Source organism: Falco rusticolus, chromosome Z (genome assembly GCF_015220075.1).
Source record: "Falco rusticolus isolate bFalRus1 chromosome Z, bFalRus1.pri, whole genome shotgun sequence".
Classification (NCBI taxonomy): domain Eukaryota; kingdom Metazoa; phylum Chordata; class Aves; order Falconiformes; family Falconidae; genus Falco; species Falco rusticolus.
In genome coordinates this window covers 40089583-40115697 of record NC_051210.1, presented here as the reverse complement: position 1 = coordinate 40115697, position 26115 = coordinate 40089583, and the positions used below count along the sequence as shown (strand labels likewise).

The 26115-nt window shown below is 39.7% G+C and overlaps 1 protein-coding gene across 5 annotated transcripts in view; it reads right to left on the bottom strand.

Annotated features, from left to right (window-relative positions):
• PTCH1 (patched 1) overlaps positions 1-26115 on the bottom strand; it is a 74653-nt gene that overhangs the window by 7701 nt on the left and 40837 nt on the right. For 4 of the 5 annotated variants that reach the window (XM_037373739.1, XM_037373737.1, XM_037373738.1 and 1 more), the window contains 9 exons: positions 21294-21412; positions 18868-19267; positions 18060-18369; positions 12336-12478; positions 10099-10282; positions 8295-8575; positions 6655-6792; positions 3462-3604; positions 400-499 (listed from right to left, as the gene is read on the bottom strand). In XM_037373739.1, the coding sequence (XP_037229636.1) occupies positions 400-499; positions 3462-3604; positions 6655-6792; positions 8295-8575; positions 10099-10282; positions 12336-12478; positions 18060-18369; positions 18868-19267; positions 21294-21412 (1818 nt within the window). Of the gene's footprint in view, positions 1-399; positions 500-679; positions 697-3461; positions 3605-6654; positions 6793-8294; positions 8576-10098; positions 10283-12335; positions 12479-18059; positions 18370-18867; positions 19268-21293; positions 21413-26115 lie in introns of all 5 variants that reach the window. The other variant, XR_005101923.1, reaches the window with a different exon arrangement.

Genomic DNA, 26115 nt, shown 5'->3' with positions numbered 1-26115 from the left:
GGTATGTGTACAAAGCCAGCTGTCTTTGGCAAAATATTGGGGAAAATCCTTATTTTACAGACTAGTTTGCGTATCACATCATGCTTTTAAAAGCATAATCCTACATTTGTGTCAAGGTTGCCGACTGCACCCTCTAAAACACCACTTGTTAAAACAGAATTTAAAATCTAAGTAGAAGAATATCAACTCCATAACCAACAGCACTTTTTAATGAAGATTAAAAAAAAAAACCACACTAGAGCAAGACACTTAAAACCTAAAATTCCCAAGAGAATAAATAAAGTTTTCTAAAAAAAAAAAAAAAAAAAAAAAAAAAAAAGAGGTGGAGGGGGTGTGATCTATGCAGGCAGGGGTGCAGATATAGTATTATTTCTTCTATTCACCATTAATTATACTGACCTCAGGGTACGGTCCAAAGAATGAAAGAAGAACAGGAAGCAACACCAATCCATTGAGAACTCCCAGAATGGTTAAGATTGCCAAAACAGCAAAGAAATACCTGAAATAGGGTTTAAGGTGTTTGGGGGAGAGAATAGCCACATATACTGTTGGAAATAAGAGATTACAAATGACTCCTACATATGTTAAAGTAATACATATACAAATTGAATCTAAAATATTACTAACATTGTACTAAATAATTATATGACTTTCCATATATATATATAGGGTTTTTTACCTTTTGAATTAGAGAAGCTACATTCCACAACCCAAAGTGTTAGTTGATAAAGGAAAGAAGAAAAATTACATTTGTTAATTTCCCAGAATCTGGAAGCATGTAATGTTATTTATGAATGTGTTACACAAACACAAAAATATGGAATGTGCAGTGAATAGCTGAATGGATTGAAAGCACAAATACAATGAAAAGGGGCCCCCATTAGTGAAAACCCAGCAGAAGCAAACAAATGAAGTGAAGGGTGTAGAATTTAAACAATTTAGCCTAGAAGGAAAAGAAGCCCTCTTCTCCCAGCAGCTAATCCACTGTGAAATGCTTCTGCATCTCACAGCAGAATCTCTAATTAAATCTCCAGTGTATCAGGTAAGGGTTTCCCTTGCTGTTCATTAATCACAACTTTCCGCCTAGAATTCTGTGAGTTCCAGTTTTACCAAATAGCTCGAATTGCAACCTTTTTACAACACAGGAACCCGCTTTCTGCAAAGAAAATGCTGCCCATTCTATAGTAAGCTTCAGCATTGTACTGAGTAAGAGCACTCCACAATAGCAGAGCTGCATTGCAGGCTAATCTTTTGTTGAACAATTTAGCATCTCTGAATACTCTTGTTTTGCGTCAGCCAATTCAAACATAAAGGCTGAAGTACTATGGAAAAAGACGAAAGTGCACAAGTGGTTGTCCTTTCCCACCACTGAGGGCTAAGGTCTGGGATCCTTCATGAATTCCAAGGTAAACCTGTCAGTAAAAGGAAAGCCTTGCTAGTTGGTATTCGGCACAGCTGGGGCTCAGACTAAACTTAAGGCTGTATTGCAACTAATGATTTCAAGGACTCAGTCTTGGTAAATTCCTGGAGGAGAAGGCAAAGGAGAAGAACGGAGAGCAAGTTTGCCACTAATGGGCCAGCTGATTACATTGTCTAGCTGGCAAAAAACTTACTGCCTCCCTGTTTCCACATCTTATCAAATCTATCAGACTCCTGTAAAACTACAAATATCCTGCTATTGTAAACACTTGGGAATTTCTGATCTGCATTAGCAAAAATCAGCAAGCCAATCTACTCTACTAACATAAACCACCAGAACTTTATACTGGGACAGAGATCAACAATAGACATTAAGAACATTTGCATCTCATCCATCTAACGCTAGGATAAACAGGAGGATTATAGCTCTGACCACTTGGTGTATACAATGTCTGTTAATTTACTTAATCTTCCACACTGTTGGACTAAGCTATTGCTTTCCGGAAGTTTGGGATCATCTTCGTCCACTATAACAATGCTCAGGCTCGCATAGGTTTTTTCATTTTGTTTTTTAAACAAGGCAAACTGAAGTCAGATCGTGCTAGAAAATGAGAAACTGATGGCTAAAAAAAAGTAAAATAACATAAATTGAAAAGCTGAAAGGCTTATTCTATAAACTGAGAGAACATCCAATCCAAAACTGCTGTGAAGGGCTGCTACAATCTTCCATTTGCTGACACAAAAATGTGCTTGCCAAAATCTTGTCTGTTATGTAGGAATGTAGCACACCAAATGTACCCCTATAAATTTAGGTTAAATCTATAAGTAACCTATATGTCAAGGTATTCCAGTCCTTATAAGATCAGGTCCTAGAAGAATAATTCCACCTTATTTCTTCAATACCAATAAAATAAAGTAAAAAATACTGACTTGGGAAAAGAACACAAATTCTATTTCAGGACATGCGATATCTATAGTGATAATCCTCATGTAGGTTTCAAGAGGTCTAACTGCAAACTGCCTGCTTTCTTCAAATCTGTTTCATACATAAACAAAAAATCTTGCTGAGATTTAGCAGCCATTCTCTCAGTTCCTGCCTCTGACATGTTGTTCTCATCATCAAATAGATGTCAGCTAAGTCTAGTCATCTATCCAGCTTATGTCTACTAAGTAGTTAAGTCATCTTTCACAGCACTTTTATTTGGCCCACTTCTGCCTCAGTTCCATTTTAGGGCTTAGGTTACTTTTTTTTGAGTGCTGTAGTGTGCCACAAAGAACCTGTGTTACTTCCAAGATTAGCCATTTTGCAGAGCTCCACAGGTTGTTTGGAACAGAATAGGATCTGTTTCATTGCACTTCTCAAATTCCCCTCAGTGAAAACTTACTTTCCTCTCCTACTTGACGAATTCACATTCTTAATTAAATTCACAAGAAACAGTCTGCCTGTAGTTCTAAACAGAAGGGCCTTCAGGCTTTGCTTTACAAAATTTTAATATGGAGTTCTGTGTTCATACTTATGGTTCCCCAGCTCCCAAACAGGGCTTTTTTTCCTCTCCCTGTTGTACATTGCTGTAAACCTCAAATAAAGAGAGAAGAAGGCCCAGAGAGAGTCACTTGCAGCACAGTTGCAGCATGATTATAGGTTCACATGTTCTTCACACACAAATTGTTGTGCATACAAGAAGTCTGAAGGACCTAATGGTTAAAGGTCAAATCCAGCTAATACTGGACAATACTAGATGTTTTAAACTGACTCAAACCGAGAATTAGCAAACTTTGCTAACGGGGGCCATTTTTGTGTGCTTTCATGCTGGGTGTCAGATTTTCCTGGAACAGATTTTAATACCAGCAATGGAAACACTACTGCACCTAGCATGTAAAGGAGTTAATAAAATAGAGGGAAAGCAGGACCATGATGTAAGCATGCTTGACACACCATGCATAGTAATAAAATGACAGATATGCTAAAGTGACTAGAAACTAAAAGCATACTTATTTTTATTTTAAAAAGGAAAGTCAAGACACACACACAAATGCTTTACCTGACGATAAAATCAAACTCTGATCCTGCAAGCATTAACACTCCAAGCAGAGTGGACACGGCCCCATCCAGCACTGGTGCAAACATGTGTTCCAATGCAAGGACAGCCCTGTGGTTCCTGTCTCCTATGGCAGTTAAAAATGCCTGTAAAGCAATGAAATCCATTTAATTAGACAGATGCATACGACCTTCTAAACAGCCTCTCTCATAGCATGCACAGTTTTTCACCAGTTAATTACTTCAAACTACAGTTTATGAAAGTATCCATAGCTGGCTAACCTTCAAGAGAAGGCCTGATTCTGCAGTTACACCACACAGCTCCTGCTAAAGTCCCAACCAAAGTAAGCACTGATTAGAGAGCCAGACCATAGTAATAATTCTGGAAACAACACCTGCTTGCATCAGTAGGCTTTTGTCTCCATCTTTGCTTATGTCCACCTGCAAAGAATTCATTTCCCAGTGAAAGCACTTCAGGTGTCAAAATTACAGGGCTACTCCTCTCACTCTCATGGGCCCACGGCTTCCATGACTGTAACACTTCCATTTCATTCAAAATAAATGTTTTTGCAACTTCTACTGCTTCAAAGCTAGTAGGCCTATACATATAAAATTGACGTAGAAACAGTGCTGAGCACAGCAGTGCCTGAGCAACGACATGACTAGTGAAATGTCTTTCTCCCTCCAACTCCTTAGTGAGCAAGCTGTATCAAGAACACTCAAATGCTGCTGTTTTGTACGATGTCTTCCCTCTGTATGGCTTAATGGTTTAAGACGACAAGAAACTGGTTGATGATCTTCCTGTGATTTATAAGGGCTCTCTCTTCGGCAAGTTCTTTACTGCCTGTTAAGATATGAGCTCAAGCAGTTATCTTCCTCTTGGGCCTGGAATTTAGGCCTCTCTCCTCTAGCGGGTTATTTTCACTTAGCTGACAAATTTGGGATGAAATCAGTCAACACATTAAGCTGTTATCCGGTGGGACAAGCAGACCAAAAATGGGCACATGTGGAGTAAGATTCCTAGTCTTCGCTTCTGTAGGTAACCAAACCATCTATTATTAATCCTTAGTACTCCATTAAAAGTGGTCTGTGGAAAATTACATTTTACATTCTCCTATACATACGTGGATAAAGAATCCCCCTCAGGGTAAACACAGCTGTCAATGAGACAACTCACATGAATGGGAGCTATGGGATCTGATCCACATATTAACATATTAACAAGTTACATAAAAATATGCATGTGTGTGCGATTAAAGGATGCATAATACAAGAGCCTACTAGTGATTCAGAATTTATTTGCAGAATTAAAAAAATGCAGTCACAATTCACAAGCAATAACAGAGAACTGAGCCGCAAGTGGACCGTGAATCACTCTTGAACAAGTTCAATTAAGTTCTGTATCAACAGTTTCAGCATTGCCTTTTTTGTTCATGCAATGCTGGTTTGACTGTTTATATGCAGGAAGTTCTGTGAAAGTCAGTACTGCTGCTATCATCTGAGGTCTACGAGGCATTCTTCTATTTAAAGCCCATGTTTGAAAGTTTTTCACTCCAGAGTCAATGTGAAAAAAAATGCAGTATTTTAGTTTGCTTGCAGTATTTCAATTTGCTTGGCATTTTACCTTCAGCCACAGGTGACTGACTTAAAACTTCTGTAAATTATATTGGTTTCTTCCTATTTAGAAACAACTAAGTGTTTTGTCCTTTTTTATGCCAGTTTTCCTGTTCAAAATCTTCAATTCTAAGGAAGTGTAATTTCTTTCTTCCTTTTGTACATCAGTTTCTGACAGTTCCTAAACTACTGCAAGTCCTAGCAAAGAGGTTTACCTCCAAAAGCCTAACTATCCACAGCAGCAGGGGGAAAAAAAGATGTCACCACATCAGGTATCCAGTTGCTCCTCTTTAACCTTACTACCCCTACAATTTTTCTCAAAATTAGTCTTCCCGCCCTGCCACTTTCTGTGCCCCAACTCTGTACATCATCTACAACGTAACGTGTTCCCAGTACTGGCTGTCTCCAGTGTGCTAAGATCCCTGTTGGTTCTCCTCTCTTTTTCACTGTCACCAGATCCTCTTAGCCATCTACCAGTCCTCCTTTTGAGTCCAAGAGGCCTGTTGCGTTCCCATCCAATGCCACCACCACCTTCCAGTCCCGTCCCTTCGCTTCTTTTTGGATTGCCACAGTACTAACGCACTAGAGATTCTAGTAGACTACAAGCATCTCCTCCCTTAAATTATATTATATTGAGCACATCATTCCTTACTTTTTAATACAGTGAAATTCAAATCCATGAAACCAATGATATTCTTAAACTATTCTGAAATATCAATTAGAATAGCCTTATAGGAAAATGACTTATGCTGAGTGTGCAAAATGTTGGAAAGATTAGTGCTGACATTGCCAAATGTGAACACAGAAAAGTAGTCGTTTATTCTTGGTCACCAGATAAAGCAAGATGAGTTTTGCCTATCCTGAACACCCAAAACTGCCCCCTTGGAAGCGCACTGCTGTTTCTACACACTTTTGCACATCAGGTTGCCTAAGGTGAGTGAGTAAGTGCACTCTAGATTTGGACATTTGACCTTAAAAATGTTGAAAATCTTTATATAAAACACACTTTTTCCCCTTCTTGGCTCCTCCTCCTCACATCAGAAAACCATTTTCTAACAAACTGCACGTTTGCGCCCACTATTAATAGCTGATGGGTTCTGAAAAGAAGGTGCAAATTTTTCAAGTGGAAAATTAATCTAAATACATTAAAGTTTTAGTTGTCCACAGAGATCAAATGACGCTATATGTGATTTTGAAAATCTCCTTTAAAGGCTTCTCGTCCACTAGATACAGAACGTACATGCAATGAGGCGACAACAGTGAGGCTGCAGGCAAGAACCCGGAGAGTCAGGTGCAGTAAGAGCTCCGCTTTGTCTATATATTTGCATCGCTCAGGCAACTTGATATTACAGGTAATGTATCCCCTCTTGTGTCCTAGGAAACCGACTCAATAGTTCGGAATTACCTCACTAAGATCAACTCTGCACTATCAGGACAAACTGAATAGCACACAAAACTGTTTGTAACCAGTCTCCTTATAAGAATCACGTCACTGATATAGGAGACTGTGTAAGGATTTGTGATCGTAACATTGCCACCATTTTATTTTAAAATATTTTGAAAATTCTTCTGATTTTACCTACCAAAGCAACATGAACAGTGAATTCCACACCAATGCCAACAGAAGCAATCAGGATAACCACAGGCACTGCACTCAGCTTTATTCCAATTAGACCCATCATGCCAAACAGCTCCACAGTCATCAGAGCCAGCACCACCACCTAGATGATTTCAAACAGCTGTTAGTACCATCTTATACTGCTGACAAATTAAGAGAAAGATACTTCAAAACAACATGGTGACTATAAAACATACTCCTCAAAGCCATGCTACATACCCAAAGACAAGCTGCTTTTCCTTGTTTTGTGGTGCTCAGTGGCAATGACTTGCTAAAGGGCCAGTTCAGATTATACTCCTAAGAACTACTTAACAGACCAAGCACCAACTTTGTATTGGTTACAACTTACCAGTGATTTGAAAAACAATTTATTCTTCCTTGTCATGAATACCCCCCAAAACATACTTTTTCTCTTTTTCACCTGTTTCTCAAACAATCGTTCCATAAAAAGTAACTTTCAACTACCTGTATTGGAATTCTTTTTGTAGAACTGCAAATATAAGTGAGGATGACTTTTGAGTACGTTTAAAGCCCAGAAGAAAGTGAATGCGATCATCAGCTGATGCATCTCAGGTTACAGAGGGGCTCTAAGCTATTAAGATACTTGGAAGGATTGATATTGACACAGTGAACACTTTAAGGGAAAGCTTTTAGGTTTTTTTTCCGTCTACCTTCTAAAAAAAAAGATTGAGGAAAAAGGAGGGCAGGAAATCTGTAGAATCAACTTTAAAAGTTGCTAAAGCCAAGCAGGAAAAAAAGATAGACATACTTATAAAAGCAATGCTGGACTCTGAAAATAAACACCTTTTCCAAGGAAAAAAAGTATGCACTACAATAAATGATTTTATAAGCTAATGAATCAAGAGTAATAACATAAATTGCTTGATTAAGTGCTATGAAAAATATTCTAGACTAAACATTTACCTTTTAACATATCTGTCATATAAACGTACACTACAAAAACTAGTAACTGTTTTAGGCTTTTCTAGTTCTGGCATTTTATAAACCATACAATAGTTTATGGAATTTAAACATAGGAACATCATCATTCAATTTAACTTGAATGTTTACTGAGAGGCTTATGGTGCCTTGCAGAAAGCATGGAGGAGTACGCTCTTCAGTTCATAATTTTATGGCTCTTTCTCCTCGACCATACAACCTAACCGTTTCAGATTTTCCAGAAAGACTGCATTCAGAAATCAGTGGGAAAATTTATGGGCAAGTTAGCCACAAGCAACTGCCTTGAAAAATAGCTGTGTCTGATAAAAGGGGAGAAATTAGAAATAGCATTAATATTTAATAAAGCCCTTAATATTCCTATGTGTCTTTACTTCTCATGTTAGCATTCATCTGAGCAAGGGCAAAAGTTTATGTACCTTTCTAAGAAACCTTTAAAGCCGCAAAAAAGGTGGCCAAAGGATTACGGTTATTAAGGTTTGTACCTTTAGCATGAACCCTACACCCTCAAGTTGAATAAATATATAATGAATGATGCAATATACATACTCCACCAGAGGCCCAGACATAAACAAAACCTTCCCGACTACAGCAAGAGCTATGCTGAAAGGAATTTGACTTCAACAAAGACCCTTATAATAAACTTACAATGATCCCAGCTGTCCAGGGGTTTAGGAGGAAGAGGGCACACACCAGAAACGTGCAAGCCAAAACCACACTAATGGATAAAAGGAGCCAGTGACGAAGCCCAATGTACTGCTCCCAAAACAGAAATGGGTAACCATTTGGGTAGCTGGTGATCCCCAGGCTGGTGTAGTTACTACAGATAGCTCTCACTTTCTCAATAGCCTCCACAAAGTCAGAAGTTTCATGCAGTCCGTTGAGGTAGAAAGGAAACTGAGCATATTCTATGGGCTCAGCTGCTGGAACTAAGAAAAGGACAGCAGTGTTAAAATGTGTGTTTGGAAAGAAGCAGATACAAGGAGGACACAATTAATACAACACTTTGTTTTCCACAGCAAAATGCTTAAAGGCTTTCAATTTAAATTCTACTTCTTTGGAATAGATGGCATTTTAAAAACTCCCCAATAAAGTGAAAACTGAAGCAGTACAGGAGATTACTGTATTTTATCATGCAGTGCAATGGAATGAACAGTTTACATCATGAGTCCCCAAACAATTCTTTACAATTTAACAGATACCATTCAATACATGTATTTAATTCTCATCAATGAGGTAGTGTTTTTTACTGAATACCTGGCCAAAATTCCCTATCAATATAAAGCAGAAGATCACATCATCTTAAACGTTCCATCCATATGCTCTTCTTTTAAGCAAGTGCAGTTCCTTTGAAATCAAAGGTCATTTTCCTGAGATTAACTGAGATCCACTGATGCAAAACTAGAGAAAAATTATGCTTGATCAGGCTGGTTAATTTTTAAGATTTCCAATTTATATTTTGAAAGTCAGATTCAGAAATCCAAGTTCTGTTACCGATGCAACTGACTGGGAAAAAAACTAATATAGAAGTAATCGTTTACTGCGAAAATAGGTAACTTTTTATCCTGTAATAATCTGACATACCAACACTCTCCATACTTCTTCTTGAGCACAATGCTAAGTCTTACTGTATGACAAGGGAAAAACAGCTTCAACAACAAGCATTTTGTTACTGCTGTTGTGTGTTCCAAACCCTGCAGGGTCATTCAGTTGACTTGCTAAACATGATTTGTCCTATTATAATCTCAACCATAAATTTTCATTAAGCCAAGACTTGGCTGGCTGCCACAAAGCTCTAGGGTTCGGATACACTGAAGCATGGCTAGCTGGTTACCCAGTCACATTTCCAAGCACAGCAGTCCTCCCCTATATGCCCTCTCTCCTTCCCCACTAGCGTTCAGCTAGCAATCCTCCCACTAAATTCAAAGCTTAAGCAAAGAAATGCGAACTGGCATTGGTACTCAGGAAAACAGTGAGTGGCCCTGAATGGCACTGCTCCCCTACCTAAGCAGCTTTTACACCATACCAGTGTTGGTAGCTTAGCATATGAGCTAACTTGACAAAAATCCCTGAGGTGTGAAGAATAGAGGATAAACGTGATACAATCTCAGTGATGAAATTTCAGAATGACATAGGCAGGAATTTCATGCAATCTCCGGGTTTCTCTCACTGCCAGAAGTATCGGCTGACACTAAAAAGCAATGCTTACTGTAAGTTTTTAGAGCTTTAAACTGTTACAAAACTCATTTTTTAACATGACAAAACCCTGCAGTGGTGACACATTTACAACGGTGCATGGGTCTCTCAAGACTACAGAGTAACACAATATATTGTCCTGCTCATGCTTCTAGGCCCTGTGCAGCATCAGCCAACTACAGCGTTACTGCTTCTTGAAAGAAGGAGTGGTGGCACTTGTGTAAACTGTATTACATTAAGGTGAAATGTTACTTACTTCTCAGCCTTGTTTCTGGCATATAGTCTGCTTTGTCGTGGACCCACTCCGGGCGGTGAGGCCGGATGTTGGCTTGTGAGGCTGCGTAGGCCACAGGGTCATTGCTAACCCAGGCTGTCAGGTAGATGTAAAAAGCATTTGGGTTAATGATTCCATCCGCATCCACCAAACGCTGTTTAGTCAACTGCAAAATAGAAAAAATTAGAAGCCCTTCAGATTGAGTTTTGCTTTCAAGGCTTTTGCTGTAAAGCTTTCAACAAATGGCCTGGAGATGCAACACACATACAGGAGGGGAAACACAAAAGAGTCTTCACCGGAAGTGACTTAACAGTAAACTATTGTTTGACAACAACAACAACAAAATCTAAAAACTTAGTAACAGTAGAAAGTGACTATTTATAAATTAGTACTCATATAGTATTTACAAGAACCACGAAATCAGCAGATGGTTCCAGAATAGACTGAACCAATTAAATCCAAATTCTGAAAGCTACAGCCAAGAGTGAAAAACAACCAAGTTGGAGAAACATATTTAAAGACAGGGAAAGAAAACCTGGCAAGAGTCCCTATACATGTCTGTGTGCAGTTAACCTCTGTTGTTAACACTGAAGGAAATGCCACCCAGTAAATGGAGGAGAGCTATAAAAATAAAACAACATCTGTATAAATTTTGCTAACACTTGCCTCCTATGACCTATGTATTCAGAAAATGTCCAGCGTCAAGAAAGCAGATGAGTGCCCTGTGTTATTTGGGTCACTGTGGGCAAATGCATCTGTGGGGTAAACAGCAGTGGTACACTTCTAGAGTTCTGTAGCCAAATCCTGCACAGCTAGATCTCTGACAGAGGACTCTGTGGGTGAAAAGTATTACTGGGGTTTTTTGTTTTGTTTATTTAAAATTCTGGCATAGCTCCAGTTTCAGGTCTTTTTAATGAAATGAGAAACAACAGTGACAGCAGTTAAAAAAAAAAAAAAAAAGCTGGATTCCAAGGATCTGGATTCAATTAGTCCACAGGATATGCAACAACTGTATGTCTTCAAGCTGTCTCTGGAACTGCACAGTACAGCACTCAGCCCCTGTGGGTGCACCACACTTTTCTCCCTCCCAGGCACAGGAAATTGTATCAGCAGCTGCAGTCCAATCGCATTTGTTCCACAGCGTACCTGGTACACTCTGCTAAACAAAATCTCACTTAAGGTTTTCTCTTCAACTCCCTTTCTTTGCTTAATTCATAGCTGAAGCTTCATTCAGACCTGACAGCATGCTGCATGTTGCTATAGAGCAGTGCATTTTACACACCATAGTAACTTTGAACAATGTACTCCGTAAATCTGTCACCTTTAATGACAGGAAAAAAGAAAGACAATAAGCAGATCTGCCAAGAAGCTCATTAGAAAGACTATTTTTCTGCCTGAAAGCACAGTGAGTCGATGACTCTAGGAGAGAAGTTATGTTATGGCAGAATTTCTTCTTAGAGGTTTGAAATCTAACTTTAGTAAGGAGTCAGACCTAACGCATTTCAACCTACCAACAGCTACAGCAAAAGCAGTCATATGCTGTGATAACCTTGCAAAAGAACCTCAGACATTTTATTTAGGCAGCTCACCCAACTGCCATTCTTAATTCTGCAACAGTATAGCTGTATTTAATGATGATGGTGCAAGAATATGATACAGCATGTAATGATTTCAGTTGCTTTCCACTATCATTCATCAACACCTTTGTTTAAATGTTATCTTTTGCACAAATTGGTGGAACTAACCAAATAATTGCAAACACTAGACTCAAAGCCACAGCAGAATGCTGAGCACAGGTCAATCCTATAAGGCAATCTGATTCAAATCAGAAAGAATGCAACTTGGGGCAACAAGGCTAATGTTGGCTCTGTCTGGCACAGGACCAGGCTCCATCTACCTATGGATGCAGCAAAGCATTTTTCACAACAATTTCAGTGGAAACTGAGTGTGTCTGACACAGGAGCAGCACCAAACACAGGCCAATCAGTAATAATCAAGGGCAGGTATCCCCAGTGCTCATTTTCAACACGCTGCAACACAGGCCAGACTGTAGCTCATAAGTGCCTTCAGCAAAGTCAGTGAGGCCATGCATTGAGGTGTAACTAGGCATTCAATTCATCAAGATGAAAAAAAGAGACTATGACATGCTCTTTGCATCTCCCCCACTCCTGACAACCTGTGTATTCCTGTATAAACCAGTACAGACTTTGATACAGTACCTGGCTGATGTCAATGGGCTTTGCTCGGTTGCCTGTTTGTACCAAGAGTTTGTAAGCCAAAACAGCATCGTCAGATCCATTTTTATAATTGTTGTAAGTGATCTTCCCAGTTTCCCAGTCACTGTCAAATGCATCCTGAAGTCCTGAAGAGTTAAGGGAGGCAAGGGGAAGACAGAACAAGCAGGTAAGCAATCACTCTTAGACACAAATTTCAGCAGGAATAAAGAATGACTCTTGTGCATAGCTGAATCAGAGTAAAATCATCCACCTGCTGCCTCCTAAATTTGGGGTTCTCACTCAACTGTCAGTGTGTGGGAAGATAAAAGTACCAGTTGGATGTCCAGTATTTTGCCCAAAGAAAGGCAGAGGAAGCAAGAAAGTGCAAGGGGGAAGCCTCAAGAGACTTTCCATGCTGTGCAGGACAGCAAAGCTGAGCTAGCAAGCTGCAGATGTAATGTACACTAGTGTAAACCAGCTTCCTCTAAAGGCAAGGAGATCTTGGATGGGATTAGGACCCTCTGGTCCAGTGTCCTTCTCAGAGCCTTTGAAAGCAACCTAGCGCTCTGCTTGGAGATGTATATGGGGAAGAGTTAAGCTTGTCTAGAATAAAAAGTGGTTTTCTTTATGAACCACAGTTACCGAATCGCCACACTTGAAGCTCCATAAGCATATTTGCATTTACCATCTCCTTCATACACAGTCTCCTTGAAACAAAGCTTAAGTCTTACCCTGATGTGGATGGTGCCAGAACAGAAAAAGGGCTGAGTTCAGCCCTGATCCAACTTCACCACCTACTGTGGATTTAAAACCAGAGGAGGCATTCAGTCCATTATCTAGAAGGGAAACACTCTCCATACTCCCCTCTGCCTCACCAAAACCCTGGCCAAGTGCACTGAGCCACAGAGGAGAACACACACCGCTCTCATTAACTGTTTTGGGCTACTGCAGAGCACCGAGGCAACAGCTTCTACGATATAACCAGAAATTCCACTACAAGGGGAAAAAAACCCACCCTCAAACTTTCAACTTCAAACAGCAACTCAGCTGTTCCTCGAGCACAGCGTGAGTGAACACAATTTTGTCAATTTGTTCCATCTGTTCAACTTGTGCAGCTAATACAAGTTGTAGGATCTGCTGCCAGCACATGTAAAGATCACAGCCAACACCTATTCACTCTCAACTGTTATTTTCCTCCTTGCCACCCTTCAAGGGGGAGGGAATACCTCCAGCACAAATTTGGATCAGATTTAGTACAGGAAGCCACAGCCCAGTACAAGGAGGCTCTGTGCAACCAGATGACAAACGGCATGTCCAGGGAAGGGAAGGAAAAGGACAGGGGAGTGGTGCTGGAAGAAATCACCGATCCACCTCACAGCTATGCTGAGGAGCTGTAATGAAAATCATTATTACAGGTTGGACAGATTAGCTGCAGCTGTACAGAGATAAGAGCACTGGAAGAGAAAAGGCACCTGGCTGACACCACCCCCGGGGCAAAGTACCTGCTCCCATTTACAAATTCATCCCCTCTCCCTTCGAAAACTGCCTCCCATGTTGTCCTGCCAATTTGTAGCCACTCGTGAAGCCAACAGACCAAGAACCAAGTGATGGAAGAACCTGCCTGCCAGATCTCTGCATGCAGCCCTCCATGTCCAGGAGGAGGACAATTTGCCATCAGGTTTTCTGGCATCACCAAAGGACTTCAAGGCCCCTTTTATAAAAGCGTTGTTTGCTGGTAACCTCAACAAAGGGGTAACAGTGCTTAGGACACGCAAAAATACCAACCCATCCCTTCGGTGCCAAGTTCAGCTTCGTGTCAGTCTCTCAGCAGCCAGGTAAGAGCATCCGTACTATTGCACTACTCAAGTGGAAGACGACTTTGGGATGTTAAGAGAAGGATGTCAAAAAAGCATGTGGGAAAGACGACCACCACCAAAGAACAGCTTCATTTACAGTAAAAATGGTTCTTCAGCAGGAGGAGCACACCAATTGCTACGATAGCATGTGGGGCAGAGCTTTCAGACTAACACCCAACTCCTGTCAGCGAGCTCCAGCCACACAATAACAGACGTATCTGTAGGCATCTGACATTTTTTGCAATTTGTGGCTGCAAGGTACATAAAAAGGGCATGTACCTTTAACATTACTACAGCAGGTGAAAACTCAGTTCTCTCACATCTTTCCCCACCTCCTGTTCTCACCAGGTCGGTCATTCCTCAAACTCCGCTCCCTTTTACATCTTTATTCCTCAGCTGGCTTAACCACTACGCTCTGGGTTACCTTCTAACTGACCTTGCTGAAACTGAAAGTCTGCGGAAAGAATACCAAGAAACCAGTATCGGTTGCACTTAATCGCTGAAGATTTAAAAAATTTCAATAATTAAATTTTTCCAAAACACTTTGAAATTGCTGCTTTCAAAGCAAACAGTACTTCCATTACAAACTCCTCATAACAATGGTTTTAAAAGACATTTACTCTTTTATAATGGGATTAATTAAATATTTCTGGGCAGAACAATAAAATTAACCTGTTGACCTCTTTCTGCAGAAAAGTTATAAAAATTAAGGGTATGTTAAAAAAAAATTATATATGGGATTTTCGTTATCAGCAGTCTTTTTTGCTTAACACTTCAGAAGAAAGTGAAATCCTCTAAAATTATGTGGGATGCAGGAATGGGGGTGAGGAAGGAATCCCTGCTGTCTCATGTGAATAGCTGACAACATGAAACACCAGATAATTTTATCCTTTGCAAAAACAAGCCTAATTACAAGCCATTAGGGAATTCAAGCTACCTCATTTACACTCAGTCACTTACAAAAATAATGTAGACATTTCCAGTTTAAACAAATGACTGGTGTTAACTCTTCCTCTGTTGCATTTTCAGTACCAGAAAATATGCCAACATGGTATGATACCAGAAAGCAAAATGTCAGGGAACCTCTAAGCAAGAAGTGTGCTAGGCTGAAGGCACTCCACTGCTAGTAAACGCGGAGAAAAGTATGGCCAAGACCCAAGGATGGTTTCCTGATGAAAAATGATTTTGTTCACATGTTGTTGCTTCCCTCATTCTGCCAGACAAATGCGTGCATGTCAGAAGGCCATCTTAAGCCATTAATCTCTAGCACCGAATTCCCGGTGAAGTCGTCAGGAATTAGCCATGAAGTTCAACATTGTGCCTACTTTGATTATCCTGCTCCTCCAGTGTGTAAAAATGCACCAGTAGAACTGTTCCCATCTCACAGAGGACCCTCCCTGAATTCAGTCTAAAAGTGTCGCTTGTTTGTAAATTCTGTTTTCACCTTCCCTCCCCTTTACTCCCTCTGCATTAGCCCCTGTTGGTTATAATCAGGTATTATTCTACTAGCGTCTGCACCTTGAGATAATTCCCTAACCATGACAAGTGTGGCTGGTTTTAGTATAACAATAGTTCCCCTCTGTTACATCAATGCCCGGTACCATTTTAAAACATAACCTTTTTCTGTTGATACTTGCAATATCCTCCTTCTTTACGGCTTTGTGATTGCAGTGTCACACTCTGCAAAGGCAGCCCTGCATCTTTACAAAGCAGCTGGTTTGTATTAGTTGTGCCCCTCTTGGGGAAGGTGGGGAGAAGGGATACAGACACAGTCCTAAATGCTAATTAGTAATCATAATGATTAATTCTAAAGTTGTGGGTGACAGACAGGCCAAGCAATGAGCCTTCTGCCACAGGGCTGACACATCCACTTGAACCACCACAAATCACTGCTTCCTGGAGTTTCCCTGGCTGTTCCAGTATAATATTTTAGCTTCATGCACCCAGTCAGTGTATCCGGGGTACCAGAAATACTCACAGCCTCTCTAGCGAAAGAAAAGCAGAGGACGAGGAAGAAAGGCAGGTGGCCTGGAAGGGGAAGAGTAACTATGGGCAAGAAGAGAATAGGAACACCCCTAAGAGAAGAGCAGATCTGGAAAGGTCACATACACACATGGACATACAGCACAGAGGAGGAGATGTGCAGGCACTTGGCACTGGGCCAGGGCCACACAGGCAGTCCTTCGCACAAGGAGGTGATTACAAAGCGGACCAGGAGGCATCCAAAGTGGAAGAGGTTCAGGAAAGTATGTGGTGGGCCTGAGAGAGCAGCAATAGGAATGTGAGCTCCCCTGGGAGCAACAACAAGTGGGATAGCCTCCAGCATTTGAGAAACCAGCAAGAGAGCAGATCCAAGGGCACCTCTTCCTGACTTTATCATTGGCAGACTGTGCTCAGGTTCAGCACTAATACGTGAAGATCCTGAACACGGTCTCAAGATTTCCACCTCCCTCACAGGTTTGGGGGCAGGGGGAAAGGAATGGGAGACACCAGGCATTTTTTCCTACTGTTTTGGAACAACAAAAAATATCTGCAGAAGATATAAAATAAAACAGCAGAGGTACAAGAGAATTTAGGAAAGCATGTAGTAATATGCTTGCTTAGAAATCTAGAAAGTATAGTAAGGTTCAAATCCAGCAAAACATCTAAGCTATGCTGAATTTTATTCCTGCCAGTAAAGCCCTCCCTTACAGCTCAATATGCTTATGTGAGCAAAATATTTTAAATAAAGCTTCCAGTAAGGAGACTGTAATGAATGGATCAAATATATTCAAAAACCATTAAAAAAACCCAGAGCTAGCAGCTGAAATACCACTTCATGATTTATCAGTGCATTAAACACACAGGAAACTTGATCATTTTGCTTAGATGTGTCATTTAGATGCATCTGCTTTCCTAATACTGCCCGACATATTTTCAGAAGAAATAAAATAACCCAAATACTGGCAGTTACCTAAATGTTCTCTAAGAATCACTGGCTGCACTGGTTCTCTAGAAACAGTCAAGGTTAAAATGTACAGTCTTACTAGGTCAGCATGATTTATTTTTCTGTTGGCAAAAGCTTCCTGGAGATTCTCCCAACAGAAAGACCAAGGCAGGACAAAAGTACTCCTGGGCAGGGTATATTTGCTGTTAAATTTGCTGAGATGTAACAGTACTATGTATTATTTAAATACAAAACAGTTATTTGTCTCAACACGTGTAATTATAGTATTTAATAAACTGACTTCAATATAATTATCATCACAGTACCTGAAAGGCCATGCCTTCTCTTCACCCTGTCACCCTTCAGCACAGAAAAAGCAGCACCATTGAAAAAGTGAGGATACTTGACTGGAAATCTAGAATGTATATTAAGTTCCCAATCCAATAAAGTACCTAAGCCACACTGAATTTTCTTCATGCCAGCAGTCCCAGCTGAAGCCAACACGATCACTCATGTGCTGAAAGTTAAGCCTGTGCCAAAACACATCACCGGATGGGGACTTTTCATTTACTGTTCTCAAAACACTCAGCAAACATTTATTTTCCCAAGACAGTGCACCATATTTAGCCATTGATTATAAAGCAGAACTCCTCATTAGCTGCTTTGCTAATGAGTTAATGGCATGAGGTAGACTCTCATGGACATAATCTCATAAAGCTTCAACACTGTCTTACTGGGGAGTAAACTTAGCCACAAAGAATTTAAGTGACCTGCTGGAGAAACAGTGAGTCAATGTGTGAGTTCAGATCAGCACCTACGCATTCTCCCTCCTGCTTGCAGTCTTTAACCATGTGACTATAGTTGGAGAGGGAAGCATTACTACTGTGAGCAAGTGGCTACTACTGTAGAATTAAAAAAAAAAAAAATCATGCGACTCTCTCTTACCTTGCAGCCAGTCTCGAAAGTAGTGCAACCACATTTTGGGAAGCTGCCTATCCTCTTCCAACAGAACATATGTCACATTGCTGAAACTTCTGTGAAGTTCATAAAGTAAGTGCTGGACATTTGGATAATCTGCTTTCTGTGTCACAATATACATATTGTAGAATGAAAAGTACTTGAACTGTGCGGCAATAAAGTCATATTCCCGTGTTTCCCGTGGTACAATGTCTGTGAGATCTAGTCCATCTCTCACCCGGGTAGTTCCATAAAGGCTGAGCCCCAGTAAACCCAGAAAAAGAAAAATAACCACAATCTGCAACAGAAAACGGAAATGCATTTGGGTTTAGGTTTCTGAAGAAACTAACAATTCATATTGGCACACTACAAAGCCAAGTTCAAAATCAACACCCATCAGTCTACTTTAAAGCTTTTATTTCTGATTTTTTTTTTTCATACACATACACACCACAAGGCTAAGCTAATTCGTGCTTTATTAAAGGAGCTCTGTATCATGGATGAGAAAATTATATCGTAATAAAGTTTAAAAGTGGCTTTAGCTTCACTATTCATAAGCTTACATTACTGAAAGTCACCAAAACCCTCACTGGTAACTTGTATTTGAACAGTATGTCTCTACAGCACTCGCAAGACAAACTTTTAGAGTATGAAATTAGTTGTAAAATTATTAAGAATTGTTATTCCAAAATAATTCTGTTTCTTCCTTATATTTAATACCACTGCCAGGATAATTTTATTACTGGGCAAGGCAGAAGTCTATTTTTGAAAAACAGGTAAACAGTTCCCTGATTACCTTAGCTTTTGGTTTTAGGAGGAACGGAGCATAATGCTTTTCTGCAAAAGATGAGAGTGTCCACTTCGTACAGGGTGGCTCAAGGCAATGCATGCTGGAGTCTGAGAACTGGGAAAGCAAATCCCTCGTTGAGCTTGTGCTTTCTGGGCTCTGGCAGCTAAGATTATCTTGCGTCACTGTAACTGGCTGCACAGATATTTCTGAACGAGGCTCTGCTGTGGTATAGTACACCTGCGTATGAGGATCGTATTCTGTGCGCAACTGCACTGTAGACTGCATTGTAATCTGAGTTTCATGTGCAAAACTGTGACTGCTGTACGGGGGTGGAGGACTGTAGCAAGTATTGTCATTTTCTGCATATGCTTGAGGCTCAACCTGAATCACTCGAGTGACACATGGACTGTAAGACAGGAGAAAAACATCCATTCACATTTAGACAGATCTTTATTTCAATGAGACTAGATAGGATAACCCGCTTCCATCTGAGATGGCTTTTACTACTATTAGATGGTTTGTATTAACTAAATATAATACTTCAATGCAAGTTTATTCTGCACCTTTAGGAAACACTTACATGATTCAAAGTGTAGGCCTCTGAGAATACATGCACATTTCTTATGCTCAAGAAAGAAGGAACCAGCATTCCTCTGAAGACACCGACATTTACCCACACCACACCATTAACTAAACATGCTGCAGGTCGATACCCAGGTAGCTGCACCCAGTCTGAATGCACAGTATGTATGTGAGTTTGCATCAACGTGCCCATGCTGGGAATTAAGCTATTTAGATCAGAATGTAAACACATGACATACTGAGTTCTTCTGTTTAGAACTATTAAAATAACTGTTAAATAATATTTGGGACTTCTGGATAAGATCTCAGACTTTTGGGAGGCAGGTTGAAACCACATGCCATACACTGACTGAATGTTTTAAAAATTAAGTAAACATATGCAAGGATTAATTCCTAGGAAGGATGGGCAACATGAAGAAACAAAATTACAGAAGTAACTGAAGTATTCCCTTTATTTTAGTCTACACAAGACATTAATAGATACCTGGTTTACAAAAATAAGTTTTATCAAAGACAAACCTCTTCCTGTAAATAAGAAATGACCAATTGATGATAGAAAATAGTATCAGAGGTTTTTCACCAAGTGGAAAAATCCTACAAAACCAAGAGGAATTCAGAATGTTGCCTACCTAAAAAAAACAAGCTCTCATTCACTGCATTTCTTCAGATGTAAATGAGCCCAAATTCAATTTTGATACGCATTTAGTGCAAGTTTAGATGAGGGAAGAAATGGAAGGTCTGATTGCCCTGTATTTCTGAGAATCAGGGCTCCAAAATTCAAGCACATGAGGCCATCCACTGAAATTATGACTGAATCAGAAAGCAGGAATCCTGGCTTGGGATCTATTGTTTCTAACCACTCCCTCAAAAACAAATTTAGGAATGTGCTTTCTCTCTTTGACATTAAAATTAAAATGTAAGCTCCTGAGTGGGTGTAAAAGGCTAAGATGACTGAAGGTGGATTCTCCACATCCTGGATATGACAGTAAGAGTGTGTAAGGAGTACACGTATAGAAATGTAGCTGGATCCTCTTTGTGGCAGGCAAAAGCAAAAACTAAGGTAGAAAACATGCTTAATTTCTAAGCAGTGGCTCCACTGAAGGCAGTAGACTCCTCCTTGCCCCACTCTATGCTCAGAGGAGGCTGTGTATCATGTAAGAGTTTATGTATACACTCTTCAGAATGGCAGTGTTACTATTCCAAATTAGTACTGCGGCTGTAACAGAAACTTTATCAAGCATTAGTCTGTAATGGTACTGACCATTCCTCATAGTCCTACGAAAAACTCAGCTAAGGGGAAATCATTTTATAGTTTATACATTATGCTTATCTATTTAAGTTTAAAGGCATAAAAAGCATAAAAATTAGCACACAGCAATTAATTGTAAGTAAGTCTTCTCAGTACCCTGAGTTAATGACAGTCTTCCAGGATTACCCAATAGTAGCACTGGACAGCTTGCAGCATCGCGTAATGTTCTAAAAATACTTGAAGATATTCCTAAACCATGGGTCTTTTATCTTCTTTTAAAAAACTGTCCTCCCAACAGTTGAACATACATATGAATCAAGGGAAAAGTGTGTGTGTGTGTGTGTGCGCGCGCGCGTGTGTGCGTGTGTGCGTGCGTGTGGAGAGAGAGAGAGAGAGACACACACAGACAGGCGTATTTTAACTTTCCTCCTCAGTCAGGTAAAAAACAAGGTAGCAAATGGAAGTTGGTCACTAGCAAAGAAATCATAACATACTGACCCCACTGCAGTGGAGACTTCCCACTCCTGACAAGGCATGGTAGCACTGACTGGTAACCACAAAAAGGATGCACCTCATACATCAACCTATCACATGTTCTCACCTTGTAAAACAGCAGAATATATCCAGTCTCCTGTCTTCTCGACGATAAAGGTCCATACTCAGGATAGCAGGAAAAATCAGCAGAACCATAGCAAAGTTGAACACCACCACAACTGCTGCCTAGAGATCAATCATAAGAGAAGTGATGTCATTACCAAGCTTCATGTCAGGCATCAGCTTTACGAAGCATAAAACTTCCTTACAGTTCTCAACTGCTCACTCATTTATCATGTCAACTTGTCAGATGCTTCCAAGCTTTTCCCTGAGGAAACTGGGAGATATACTTCTTTTGCATTCCCATTTCATTATGGTAGGCCTACTGTAGTTAATTAATTTATTTTAATAATAAACTTCATATTGTTTTAATACAACTGTGCCTGGAAATGTGGTGATGATTTCTGAAGTGAAAAAACAGAGTCAAAAAATCGTACTTTTGCATGAGATTCTGCTATATTTAGAGTCTCACAGTAAAAAAAAAATGGAAGCAAAAGCAAACCTGGAACTAAAATTGAAGTTCTCACATTTAAAAGATCTGAAGTAATTTAAGCATCACAATAACATTTAAGCACATTATTAAATCAGAGATGAAATAATGGTTTAAGTAAATTTTAATGAAACTGCTCTATTTAGTAAAGTATTACATACTTGTTGTACTCAAAATTCAAAAAGAGCAACATTTTGGGTTTATCAGGGATTATTTTTAAAGGAGAATCAAAATTAACCCAACATCACATAGCAATTCTACATCTAATATGCTTGTGTTTAATACAGCTTGATTAATGAGCCAGTCTACCAAAATCAGTCTTAAATTGGAACAAGAACACTTGGTTTAATTTGTAAAGTGAACATTAAATAATAAAAAAAAACAAACTCCCCGCCCACCGCCTTTCAAACCATACTTCAAACCCTTTCCCACACAGAGATTCCCAGAGAATCTCCATAAACATATGTGGTGCAGCATCTATCATTATTATTAATAGCATTTATTTGTAATGCAGAATTGTTAGAAGCACTAGCCATCACAAAGGGGAAGTCTGGGCACAGATGGGACTGGAAGATAGCTGTAAGAGTAGAAGAGGCAACAGGTAAAAAAGAAAAAGCCTGAAATCCTTATATTTTATCCATTAGATAAGCAGTATCAATCTCAATAGTAGCCCAATTTCATGTTAAGGAACTCACATAAACTATCAAGTGCCTCCACCTGCAAGTTCTGAAGTAACAACTACTTAGGTTAAAACAGTCATAAAAAAGAACAAAAGTTGGGCTACAAAAATTAAAAAAAAAACAAAAACAAACCTGATACAAAGAGGCCCTTTTTCCAAAATGAATGGCTGCTTTTGGTATTGAAAAATAAGGCCTCAAAACTGGCAGCTCAGAAAAGGTGATACCTAAAATCCATCTTTTAAAAATTCATTACTTCCATGTCAAATACACAATACAAATTACCTAAATAATACAATTTTTAATTTCTGTGAAATTTTTTATTTATCTGTGAAAACCAAAGTACTAACACACTGAATGATTTTTAGGGGTTTGAAACTGTCAAAGTATAATAAAAAGACTAGATACTGTTTTTTCTTTTCTGAAAATTACAGAATTAACCAGTTATGTAGCTATCTCCTAGTAACTTCAATCATAAGTATACAAAAGTGGTTTATTGGCGTTTCTCTTTTGTTGTCTTCAGCCTGCCTGAATCAAGATTTTCATCCTGCTGCTTGTCTGTAGGCCTAACTACTAAAAGAGAACTTACCTAGTACTTAAAGCCAAATTAGTATTTAGCCACCTTTGAGAGAAAAGAGCCAATGACTATTTCATGATTTATAAATACCCACACAGAAAGGTAAAGACTTTGAAATTAAGTGATTCCCTTTTGATCCTCTCCAAAATTAATTGAATCTGTCAGAAAAACAAATGGCTGCTGTTGCAAGCAAGGTGTTTGTTGGACCTAGATCATACAACTGCTTTCTTTATTGCTGCTAAACCAGAGAAGGTTGAATCACCCATATAACATAAATAATTAGCTGTGTCTAACTGAGATCTTCTATCAAGAATCAGTTAAAATTTATTGAGTTTTGGAAAAAACAGTTAAGGCCTAAGTCAGTAATTCTTACTCCTCCCAACATCGCTGCAAACCTAACAAGTCCTCTGTTCCTGCTCCATAAACTGCAAATACTTCATGCCTTATCAGTTCCTTCTGTAGACCCCAACATCCTTGAATCTCAAATGCCACTATACCTGAAAACTAATACTTCAAGTGTATGGTAGAGACACCATTAAAGTTATAGTCATATGTGATTTATTAGGAAGCATCGAAACTAATCCAACGACACAGAGTAAATCTGCCTGTTAACATGGCATCCCTTTTTAGAACTACTACATTTTTCATTGTGCCATTCTGATGTTGATGTACTAACCCTGCAACTAAAATATTTTTAAACAATGCTCTCTCTCCTGATTTGTACTTACATAGATCCCTAGTGCTTAACACCACGCTTCCTATATATTGTACACTGTCCTTCCTTCACCTACCTCCCCAGAATTTCAAGGATGTAATAGTTCTCAGTTTTCACAGTTAAATACAGAAAATACTGTTCTTGTATCAATTATAATTTGTTGTCCCATCAAAAACCCCCCAGTGACTTGATAAGAGGAGGGAAGGAAGAACTGTTGTGGAGTGACTCAATCTCTGACCTGATGCGCCAGTCACCACCTCCCCTCCCAATACCACACAGACATGTGGTGGCTGGGAATGGGAATGTATGAGAACGTGATCATAGCAGTACACACAGTCTGTAACAATTACTTTGATTAGAAAAACACAAAGAAAAAGCTGTGGTAGCAGTGCTTCCAGAGTACAGGCAACCTGTCAGCAGCACCCAAGCTGAGAGCACGCTTAGGATTTTGGGGGACAGGGCACCTTCTCTCACCCCTTTAAAGACAAATGGTCAAACTGAAAGGGCCCCAGACCTTTTCCTTAAGAAATCAACAAAGACAAGATTAGTCCTAGAAAGGATAAAATGGGGGCTACTTAGTGGTATAAAATGAAGGCATTCAATGAAATGAGATCAGAGAGTAGTAAAAAAACTTCCATTAATCAGAAAAAAATGTTGGTCACTTTCCTGAGAAAGATGCTCCACTTTTTGCATCTTTCCATAATGCACAGCCTAAAAATATTACTGCTGCTGCAACTGTTAACGGAGACAGAAGAATGGCAGTCTGTGCTGGAGGCAGCACAGGAGACATGAGCCAGGCTGGCAAGCTGGGGCCCTGCTGAAGGTATGTGCTGCTATGTGCCATTCCCGGCAGCCCACCCAAGGAGAATGAGTGTGCTGTATAGCCAGAGTTGATGAACAGAGGAGGAGGTCTGTCAAGGAAACTTCCACCCTACTGCTCTCTATCTGCAGCTCCCTCCTGCCAGCGTCCAGACCCTGATCCTCCTTTGCACACACACCCCACACACCCCCTTTCCCTTTGGCTTTAATTTTGCTTGTTAAATTTGCACGTCAGGAGCAGGGAAAGGTAAATGACATGGGTAAAAGGAGGGGGACAAACCACTTCAGCATAGTAAGATACCTGAATGAGCCTAAGAACTTACGTTCTTTCCCTCCACAAACCCACCACCACCACCTGGTAGTGCACTTTTACATTTAGGAAAAAAAACATCATGCTTACAGTGAGGGAAAAAAGTTACTGCTAAGTTATGGGGAAAAGTTCCACCCCTGCTCATTAGTGAATCTACAGCAGCCCTCTGCTGTTAGGGGGGAGAGTTTCTGGTGTATGCGACAGTTAGGTGAATTTTCCTCTTTCCCGGGCAGAACTATTCCATAACAGTCTCTGAACAGTCTGTCTGAGGGAAGAATTCAGCCCAGCAGTAGTTACACTCTGCCTTGCCTTGCCACTGCAAACTTCAAAAACTTTCAGTGGAGTTCTCCGATAATGTTCTCCTCCTCCACAATTTTAAGAAATGAAACACATCTGAAAACTCAGAACCCACTTCTTCAAAGTCCTGAGCACTCTAACAGGTGATTCTTGTGACTGAGTATGTGGGACATGTTCAGCATCTCAAAGCCCTAAAATGGCTTAAATACCCAGGGGCTAACAAGATCAAAAAATGAAAAAAAAATAAGATGGTAAAAAAGCTAAACCAGTTTCTATCTGCTTAATGGATTTAATTTTAAAAATCTCACCTTCAAAAGGATTTATTTCCATTTTTTGAAATGCATCAGAGCTAATCCTAAGAACTCCCAAGACAGCATCAGACTTGCAGTGTTTGAGTTCCATAAAGTAAATGAACAACTCAAGAGGTATCAATGAACTGCTTTAGCTGGCAGAACAGAACAGAGGCCAAGGAAGAAGAAAGCATTGATATGCAAAATGTGAGTTTCTAACTAAAACTTGGGCTGGCAGATGCAGGAAACCATTTATTCTCCTGCAGCAGCTGGGTTATTTTACAGATACTGGGCCTCAAAAGTTATAGAAACTTTGACAATTATCTTGCAATGTCTTAAGAAAAGTGAATGAAGAGCAAAACAAGGTCAAGAGCAATCCTTTTTTTAAGCCCATCTGTTAAAAATTCACTATCTAGATGAAAAGAAGGCAGCATCTGTGAAAAGTAAATGCAGTATTTCATTGCTTTCAAACTCTTGCTAGGAAGCTATCAAAGACAGCAAGGACTTCTTGTATAAACAAGCCTGAGTAAGAGGGAGAAGGAAGAAGACGACTGTAAATAAAGCAAGCCATATATAAATACAGACCACCCACCAAAATCTGCCATGGTTATCTGATTCTGAATGCTGTGATTGATGTATCACCTGATTTTTATT